Source organism: Papilio polytes, unplaced genomic scaffold, assembly GCF_000836215.1.
Source record: "Papilio polytes unplaced genomic scaffold, Ppol_1.0 DF822733.1, whole genome shotgun sequence".
Lineage (NCBI taxonomy): Eukaryota > Metazoa > Arthropoda > Insecta > Lepidoptera > Papilionidae > Papilio > Papilio polytes.
The window spans coordinates 2,356,816-2,367,381 of NW_013526471.1; the positions used below are offsets into that span (position 1 = coordinate 2,356,816).

The window sequence follows — 10,566 nt, forward strand, 5'->3', positions numbered from 1 at the left end:
GAGCCTGTGGGACAAAAAATAAAACGTGTGTAATAAAACCACAGAAGGAAAGGTGTAAGAAAAAAATTGAAACATAGCTACTAAATATATATGCGGACGAATTAGTACATTATTGGTTACAAAGAGTGTCTCGGTATACTGTATTTCATGTTTTCTTTTTATTTTCCTTATATCCCTATATTCTTATATTCTTATATCCATAGGGATAAAAATTATATATAGATATAATTTTTATAAATTACAATGTGTTAGTATAATAAGTATTTCGTTAATAGTTACATGCGTATTTTTATGGCTGCTGTTTTCGCGTATAAATTGCTCTGGCAGTTTGGCAGAGACTCGTACTAAAAAATAAAATGATACCTTTTATATTCCTATCGGTCGATCTCCGTTTCAAAAGCTAATTAACATTTTGTTTTTGCTTAATTCTAAAATTGACTACTGCCATGTAACATCCATGTATATGTATGTAACAGTTGCTAAGTATTGAGCGTTTGCAGGTTTTTATTACTTACATGTTTAAGAAATAAAACAAAGTATTGGGCGCAAGTGAGTGTGTGTATCTGTCAGTATGAGATCTGTCGTTTATATTATTACTTCGTCCACGTGGAATTAAAAAAAACATCAAAGACTAATCTATCTATACTATTATAATAAAGCGTAAACACACACTTCTTTGTTGTCTAAGACGTCAGCAATTACAGCATATTTTTGAATAATTCTTTTTTTAATAAAAAAGCCCTACACTTACGTTACGCTTTAGGTTATATATTTTAACGCCATTAAACTTAGGGGATAAATATTTTGGATAAAAACCCTAATGTGGGAAAGAGACCATAAGTTGCTGCCAACATTAAGGAAGCAAGTTTGTCATCATGTCATGTCATTTTGACATTTGTAATTTGACAAATGTAAACAATAAAATAAAATTTTCATAATTTCATGCGGATGAAGTCGCATGGGAACAGCTAGTTATTAATAATTAAAAATATTAAAGACTACCTATGTTACTCAGTGATAACGTAGCTTTTTGTTGATGAAAAGGATTTTGGAATCGTATTTATTAGTTTTTGAGTTCTTTCAATACACTCAAAAATACAAATACCATACTTTTTCTTTATACTATTAGTATGTTTCACTGCAAAATAACTCGGAAAGGTCTTAATATTTATAAATTTATGGTGAAATTCCAAAAAGGTCACTATATCATCTTTGTCTATTCCGAACATCTCGTACTTTAATACGCCAACATCTATTTCTATCAAATACACGGTAAATTTTAATTTATAGCTCATTATTCTACGTCATATGTCTTGTATCATATATCTTATCAACAATTTCAATTTACTGCATTGTCTTGTACCATTTACGCCACAGTACAAAGGTTTCGACAACGCTTTTCGTTTTCTAATGAAGGTATATTTTATAGAGATATTAGTAAAATAAAGTAACGAATTAACTCAGTTTAATAAATCATATTATTATATTAATATCATATAATATATCATATCATACTAATGTTATAAATGCGAAAGTTTAGATGGATGGATGAACGTTTGTTAGCGTTTATAGCCTAAACGGCTGAACGGATCTCCACTTAATTTGGCACAGGTTTAGAGCATAGCTTGAAAGAACACATAGGCTACTTATTATCCCGGGAATAGTTACGGTCCCCGTGGGATTCTATAATTTAGTTATTTAATGTTTACTCGATCATTCTGCAAAGGTTCTACACATCTTATTGAAATTTGGCACAGATATAAAACAAAGTCTGAAGTACACATGCGATAAGGTTCATCGTCGAAGAATGTCCGGTTCCCGAGGGATACGTAGCTTTTTGTTGTTTATGTAGTTTGTATGTTTCCTAATACCACGCGGACGAAGTCGCGGGCAATAGCTATTAAAAACACTAGTGTTTAATAAATTGTTGCGTGCAAGGAGTTTACTTTATTTCCTGTAAGCAGATACGTAAAGATATTATTTAATTGTGACAATCTTTATCTTGATAAAATCTATAAAGTTAATAAAATTGGTGAGTCTATACGTAATGCTAAAAATCTCCCTAGTTAACGAGTATGTTGTGTACAAGCACAAGCTAATGATATCAAAAATGCGTTTTTTTTGTCTGTCTCTTTGATAAATACGTTAATTAGTAACTGGGTGAGAGGGAAGCTAGGATGGTAGGTAGGTAGAGGCGTATAGTGAAGGGGTAGAGAGGAAGCACACGAATGTTTCACATACTGCCATTTTTTTTTTCGTTGACGAAATAGAAGAATTACGAGTACAAGATATAATATAAACAAAATGGATTTCGAAATATCAGAAAAAGCATCAGAGATTTGTAAAAAAAAAAGACGGAATTTTAAATTTATATCAGATTTACCTTGAACCTGAGGTCTCCCAGCGGAGGTTGTGCATACGGAATTCCTTTGAAGCTGAATATCTTTCCCCCATACTCGTTGTCGATCACCTCTCCTTCTAAAATGCCGTCGCTAATTCTTACCTGAACCATATTGGTACTCTACTGGAATATTTTTACAAGCAACTGAACGCGAAACGCAGAGACGTCTCATTATAAAGAAAAAATTGTGCCGATTCATTCAGTCACTTCGCAGAAGCTATTTTTATCGTAAGATAAGCTGTTTCCCACGGCTGATTTCGTATAGTTTAAAACAATCTTTCTCTCCCAATTTAAAACATTTTTAAATTCTGCGGTGACAAAATTAAGAACGTTCCCTATCTCCGGAACGGCTTCACCAATTTTATCGGGAAGGTAGCGGATATATGCGGGATTATACTGACCTTTTCATTTATTCCACGCTCTTAAAAAAAAAAACATCCATTTATTATAAGAAAATGTGTGGGAAGGAAAAGGGACTTAAGTTGGGCTTCCGGCACCACCACCAGACGAAACGCGGAATTGCTCCCACTTTACGCCTGTCTTCTGTATGGTCGTAACATCTTTGGCATTGCGGATATTCATGGGCGTCGGATTAATTATTATTCAGCTATCATCTGCTCGTCTCCCCTTTTTTAAATAGAAAAAAAACCGTACATATTTCCGGGATCACAGACAGCTTAAAAGTTCTACCAGACTGTGTTCATATTGTTCCAAATTTCACAGACATCTATTTCGAAGTTCTGGATATATCCAGTATGGCCTAGTTACAAATAACCATCTAAATAATCGCATTAAAATATTAACAATAAGATAATTTATATCTTATTAATAATCATTACGATAACATGAAATTATATAAAGATTTACTGTCGAGTAAATCTTTTATTTATTGATTAAATTTCAACAAAATACATTTTCATATATGTATGTTTCTATACTTGGTGCCATAAAACATTTATTGTTTGTAATATATGATCGAATAAATTACCTATTTGTTTCAATAACATACTCGTACTATTGCCTCTAATTTAACTCCTGCATCTGCAGGATTGATATTCCGTTCCATTAAAGCCAAAAATTAAAAGCCCGTAAATTAACTGGTCATTTTCAAAAAATATGTTATCGCGTGAAGCGAAACCAAAACGAAACCGAAGCGAAGCGAAATGGGATAGTCATAACAACTATGCAAATGCACGCGTTTTATGTTAGACTAGCTGTTCCCGTGTGGCTTCATCCGCGTGATATTATCAAAACTTTATTTTACTATTTACAGTAGTCAGATTTTAAATTACAAATGTCAAAGTTACCCTTCCCATAATGTACAGTTGTGATACCTTTACCATATGAAGGGTTTTCAAATTTATTTACCTCCTAAGTTCAATAGCGTGAAAACATCATACTAATATTATAAATTTGAAAGTTTGGATGGATAGATGGATGGGTGGATGGATGTTTGTTGGACTTTGTAGCCTAAACGGCTGAATGGATCTTGATGAAATTTGGCATAGATGTAGAGGATAGTCTGAAAGTACACATAGGCTACTTTCTTTTGTTTTTATTAATACCACGCGGACGGAGTCGCAGGCGGAAGCTAGTATAGTATAAAGCGTATTGTAAGTGTAGGGATTTTTAAGAAAGTAAGATTTTTTTCAAAAATATGCTGTGATTGCTGACATCCGACACTACAAAATAGTGTGTGTTTACGTTTTATTACATTAGTATTGATAAAGTATAGATGTGGTTTTAATCTTTTAGCCTGGCTGAAAAGTTCACTGGAACTAACACAATACATATTCTTATCAAAATTGAATTCGCTCTGGTTTCGCTTTGATCTTTCGTTAACGTATCACAACTTGTATGCCAAAATATGGAAATTTACTGATTGGACTACAAATGTAAAGCCTTATTAATTAAAAAAAAATTGTAAGCTACAAGTTTTGTATAGAAGTTTCTGTTACTATATACGCGAGCACCAAAATACTCGTAGATTTTAGGACATTCATCCCCTAAACGTTTGTAATGTTTTTGTGGAGAAATATTTTTTCCTTGAGCAGAATTGGTTGAAAATTGACATTAACACTTTTCGATACACAATAATTTACTACTTTATTTAGGCAAAGATTACAATAAAGGCGAATAAAAAGTTATCGTAGTTGTCAATGTATAATTATGGAGCCAAAATAATTGGACAAGGTCTTAATACCTAAGTTTCTGTCTAAAGTTGGACAGAAAAATTGTTTTTAACTTGACGCGGACGTAACCGCTTGAAACATCTTATCGTACGATAAAAATAGCGCCTGCGAAGTAATTTTGAATGATTCGGCACAAATTATTCTTTATAATGAGACGTCGCCGCTCTGAATATTCAGTTGCTTACAAATAACATTTTAGAAGAGCATTCAATATGGTTCAGGTACGAATTAGTGACGGCATATTAGAAGGAGAAGTGATCAACAATGAATATGGAGGAAAAATATTTAGCTTCAAAGGCATTCCGTATGCGCAACCTCCGCTGGGAGACCTCAGGTTCAAGGTAAATCTTATGTAAATTTGAAATTCTGCTTTGACTTTAACTTTTTTGTTGACGCAACATTGAATGTACTAGTGCTTTATTCTTCAACTAGTAGAGGTGCAATGTTTTTTGAAAGCTTACATATGAGGTGTGGCGACAGCGAATTTAGCACAGGGATCCTATTATCATGTCATTTTCTTATTGATTTCATCATGAGGAGAAAGTTTGAAAAGATGTTAATCCTTCAAAACATTAAACATTTTATTAATAATCAACTAAGATTGTTTAGGCAGAGGAAAAAAAGTTGGATTTTGTAATTTTCAAACTCTACGCGGACGTAGAATGCAACAGCTGGTATGATTTGAAATGTATTGTAAAACTGCAATTATTTTCCCTTTTTACAGGCGCCTTTGCCACCAAAACCTTGGACCGGAGTGCGGGATGCTAAGAAGTTGGGAAGCCCATGTCATCAGTACGATATTTTCCAACAAAAGTTCACTCCCGGAAGCGAAGACTGTCTGTACATCAATGTGTACTCACCGAACATAACACCCACCAAACCGCTGCCGGTCATGCTTTGGGTTCACGGAGGAGGTTTTACTAGCGGAAGCAGTACCGATCTATGGTATGGACCCGAATACTTAGTAAGACATGACGTTATTCTTGTTACGTTTAACTATAGAATCGAAGTTCTCGGATTCCTTTGCCTGGACATAGAAGACGCACCCGGAAACGCGGGCATGAAAGATCAAGTTGCTGCTTTCAGATGGGTTCAAAAAAATATCCGAAACTTTGGGGGAGATCCTAACAACGTTACAATTTTCGGAGAAAGTGCCGGAGGGGCTAGTGTATCCCTTCACCTTTTATCACCCATGAGTAAAGGATTGTTTAAGAGAGCCATACCACAAAGTGGACACGCTATTACTTATTGGGCAACAAGTTTTATGATTAAAGAAAGATCGTTACAAGTAGCTAGGGAACTTGGATGTAATTCAAAAGATGACAATGAAGTGTGCAAGTTTTTAAAGGCGCAACCTGTTGAAGCACTTGTTAAAAAATACATTTCAGTGACGTATGTGGAATCAAATAAAGAAGCTCTAATGGTGCCCTTCACTATAACTGCAGAAAAACAATTTGGAAATAATGAAAGGTTCATGATCATCGAGCCCATCGAAGTATTGCGTAATTACGGCATACATGAAGGTGTGGATGTAATGGAAGGCTACACGGGTGATGACGGAGTTTTGTTACTAGGATCTAGTCAAAATGTTCACAAAATGTTCGTTGAGGCTAATAAGTATCCAGAATTTTTCGTACCCAAACCCCTTACTATTCATTGTCCGCTAGTCGATCAAATGGAAATAGGTAAAATGATAAAGAATTACTATTTTAAAGATGAGGACGTTTCTATGGACAACGTTTTCTCTTTGCAAGAGTATCTTGGTACAGAATACTTTAAGTATCCCACAATTTTATTTCAAAAAATGTGTGCAAAAAGAGGGAAAAACAAGGTTTTCCTTTACACATTTACTTGCAAGTCTGAATTAAATGTTGTCAAACATGTACTGGGAGTAGCTGATATTATAGGAGATAGGGATGTAGCCTGTCATGCTGATGATCTCCCTTATATTTTCCCTATGAAAGTGTTCACCGAAAATAACCCAAATATCGATATCTCTCGAGTCATCCATTTGATAGATCGAGTTACAACACTTTGGACCAATTTTGCTAAATACGGGTAAGATACGTGTAATCACTATTTTGAAATGTTTTCAATTTTAAAAATTTATTTTCTAATAGTTAATTGCATTGTTTTGTTCACAGTAACCCAACACCTGATGGAAGTCTCGGCGTTATTTGGAAACCGTATTCTTTGGAAGGACAGGACTTTTTGGACATTGGTAATAATTTAGTGGCCGGTACTGCACCCGACAAGGATGAACTGGAATTCTGGGAAAGTATTTTCAAGAAATATTGTCCGAAGTTTGCCCCTTGAAGTAACAAATATTGATTTTTTTAATAAACGTCTTTTGAAATTAGTCAAAAATATGTTTTGTTCATTCTTTCCTTTTTACAAATTTTTTAAGTTGCCAAAATCAACTCCTAATTTTTGCAATGATTGTGGTACACAGTGATATTGTCGAGTATTACTCTAGTGAAATTAAATAATGAAGGTAGCTGATGTGTCTACCTAAACTAACCTCTTTTCTCGAAGCGTTACAGGGCACTTATGACACCCTTGTCACTTCGTTGTGAATTAAGATAGAAGGTTGAAATTTTGAACATCAATAGATATACCAGAATTCATTATATTGCCAAAATATCTTTTAATTATACCTATTAGTTTACAAATTGTCAATAGTTTATTCTACACTTCTTTTACACAAATGCATGTTTAACTGCTATTTTAAGACATTTTCAATAGTGATATAAACTTGAAATTTAGAATTTAGTCAGCGCTTTGTCTATAGATTTTATTGAAACTGAAAAATCTTCAAATTTACAATAAAAAAAGATGTTTTCGTTTAAAACATACAAAAATTCATGTAACTTCTTTATAAATAAACTTACACATGTGTGTGATGTCAAAACCTATCAACCCAAAAATTTAATATAGTTTGTAGTTTTCGAAAATATCATTGTTTGGGTATTGTACATGAAAACGACTTAACAAAAGGCACATGCCATTCACTATCGCGTTTTAACATACACGTGTCACCATCTATTATTTGTACGTGAAACTACTGGGCTGCGATGAGTGTTTGTTACACTACTATAAATTAATAAAAAATTATTTAAGTACTCAAAAATAAAAAATGTAATAAAACAACAAAACCGACTTCCAAACAAAATACACGAAAGACAAAATATTAATTAAATAATTCGTAAATCAATCAGATTTCCCTAATTGTAGCTATTATGTCTATATTGTACAATTTTTTTTATTTGGTCGATCTCCGTTTCTATCGTTTCAAAAGCCAATTTATATTCGGTTCATTTTTTCAAGAAACCATATGTTGCATTTTTATTGAATTTAAAAAATAAAGCCTACCAAATTTTATGTGATACGTGAGCGTTTGCAGGTTTTTGTTACTGACATGTTTAAGAAATAAAGCAAAGTATTTGGAGGTAGTGCGTGTGTGTGTCTGTCAGTATGTGATATGCCGTTTATATTATCACCTGCTAGCTGTTGTTTGCGACATGGTCCACGTGGAATTAAAAAAAAAGTTAACAACATGGTACGGGCCTCACAGCCGTGTTATGCTTTAATTAAATATAGTTAGTCTTCTTTACCTGCCATGTATTCTTCCAATACAGAATAACCTTACCAATAATACCATTATTCCATGTATCCACGATGGCCATTACCAATATGGCCGTCGTGTCGTCGATCCAACAATGCGACATCCTTATTTTTAATATCTGACTACTGTCCGATTATTAACATAATAAGTAGAATTCCGACATTTTAAAACCATGACATAAATATTTCAATAATGTGTTAGATCACGATTACAAAGGTTAAATTGTTATTTAAATAAAGATAAATGGTATTGATTTAGCGTCGGTGACTCAGTGATTTGAACTCTTGACTTGTAATCTACAGGTCTTGGGTTCGAATCCCGCCATGTACCAATGTGATTATCGATTTTTCGAATTTTCATATGTACATAATTTACGCGACGTTCTTACGGTGAAGGAAAACATCGTGAGGCAACCTGCGCCATATCGGCGAAGAAATTCAAAGATATGCGTGAAGTCACCCAACCCGCACTTGGCCACCCTTTATTAGGATAGGCTCCGAACCCCTCGGTGGAGGACTACTGGTGAGCTGGTGATGATGATGGTTATGTATTGATTTATAGCACAGACTAAATAACCTTCATGAACACAGAATAGTGTAGATTTGATTATAAAATCACTTGGAAATGTTCTAATGTATATGTATATCAATTTACGGCAGAATTTAAAAAAGATCACCGTGTGTTTTTTTATTTCTTCTGAGCCTCACGCATTTTAATGCCCCAAGATTTAAATCTTTCAAAAACACGGTAAATTGCAATTCGTAACTTATTATTGTAAGTCATTGTATATCTTATCTCATAACTGTATCTTATCAAAAAACCTTTTACGTCGCAGTATAAAGGTTTTTTTACAATTCTTTTCATTTAATAATAAATTATTTTTATTTAATTTTTATTATTACATTTTTTGGCATGCGACACATACGCCTTACACGTGTTGTTTAATTTAGGGACTGGAGACATTATGATTTATAAATGTAATAAATGTAGTGTGTATTATTACATAACGGGACGAAATGATTGTTAATTTTTGGAAGAATAAAGTAACTGGCAACTCATAATTTTGAGTACTGGCTGAGGCTGAAAGTGCATCGCGCATGATAGATGTCAAGACGACTGTAGTATGACGGATGACAGTTGTCATTGAATGGTGAAATGATGTGCTTTGTTGTTATAAAATCAATTGGTTAATCTCTATAATTATTTACAATTCTATTAGAGTGTGTTGTGAAATTATCAATTAAACTAGTGGTCAACTTAGGATGGTGTTCCTAATGATACGCGATTTTTATTCAATTATCTCTGACATATGCACGACCACAATGCAGGATTGTTACCGTATATATGATCTACCTTCGGAATTGAATTCCACAAACTGCACGTCACTCTGACATCAGAAATGGAATCGGAGGAGATACATCACGCAGTCCACTATTCAGTGGAATTCAACCTGACGGTATTCGACCAGTTCCATTCTTTTTCTTATAATAAATGTATAGGAAGAGGACGTGGATTTGATGGCGGAGGAAACTCATAGGTAGGAGAAATGTCGCCTTTATGTTCGTCTCCTCCTCAGTCGATTAAGGGTATGCAACGCATCCGCTACTGCGAATGTCTAAGGGCAGCGGTCGATTTGCCTATTTGGCGGATTCAGGAATCTGTTTGCTCGTTTGCCACCTTGTAATATAAAAAACATCAAATTATTTCAAAAAACAAAATGATCAATGTACGCCAGATTTACCTTGAACCTGAGGTAACCTAACAGAGGTAGTGCATGCCTTTGAAGCTGAATGTATTTCCTCCGTAATCATTGTTGTTCACCTCTCCCGAAATGTCGCTAATTCGTACCTGAACCATATTCTACTGAAATGATTTTATAAGCAACTGAACGCGAAATGCGAAGACGTCTCATTACAAAGAAAAATGTATGCCGATTTATTTTGTCACGTTGCAAAAGTTATTTAAACCGTAAGATAAGTTGTTTCCCACGGCTATGTATCCGCATTATGATAAATTCATTATACTAATACTAATATTGTATATGCGAAACTTTAGATGGATGGATGGTTTCAGGTTGCAGCCTAAACTGTTGAACGAATCTCGATAAAATTTCGCATAGATAGTAGTGGTTAGTTTGAAAGAACATATAGGCTACTTACTCAACGGCTTTTTTTTAATTCCACACGGACAGAATCGCATGCGAAAACTGGTTGATCTATAGAAAATAAGGGAATTTACTGAATCAACTATAAATATAAAGACAAATTAATTGATAGCTCGAAGTTGGTATAGAGGCTCCTCCCCACCAACGGTTCCCGCCTTGTCGTGGCGGTGGGGCTCAGTAGCCG

At 34.2% G+C, this 10,566-nt stretch overlaps 1 protein-coding gene across 1 annotated transcript; it reads left to right on the plus strand.

Moving 5' to 3' along the window:
- The first annotated feature begins 4,770 nt into the window (after positions 1–4,770).
- Positions 4,771–6,944, plus strand: LOC106105747 (esterase B1-like). The gene is made up of 3 exons (XM_013286179.1): positions 4,771–4,934; positions 5,318–6,651; positions 6,738–6,944. Exons 1-3 carry the CDS (start codon positions 4,806–4,808, stop codon positions 6,907–6,909), a joined length of 1,635 nt encoding a protein of 544 aa, XP_013141633.1. The 5' UTR covers positions 4,771–4,805; the 3' UTR covers positions 6,910–6,944.
- Positions 6,945–10,566: the final 3,622 nt, after the last annotated feature.

Excerpts from the sequence above, each read along its gene's own strand:
- LOC106105747 (XM_013286179.1), top strand. The coding sequence starts at position 4,806 with ATGGTTCAGGTACGAATTAGTGACGGCATATTAGAAGGAGAAGTGATC. Across the intron at positions 4,935-5,317 it reads TGGGAGACCTCAGGTTCAAG|GCGCCTTTGCCACCAAAACC; the intron begins GTAAATCTTATG and ends CCCTTTTTACAG. Across the intron at positions 6,652-6,737 it reads ACCAATTTTGCTAAATACGG|TAACCCAACACCTGATGGAA; the intron begins GTAAGATACGTG and ends TTTTGTTCACAG.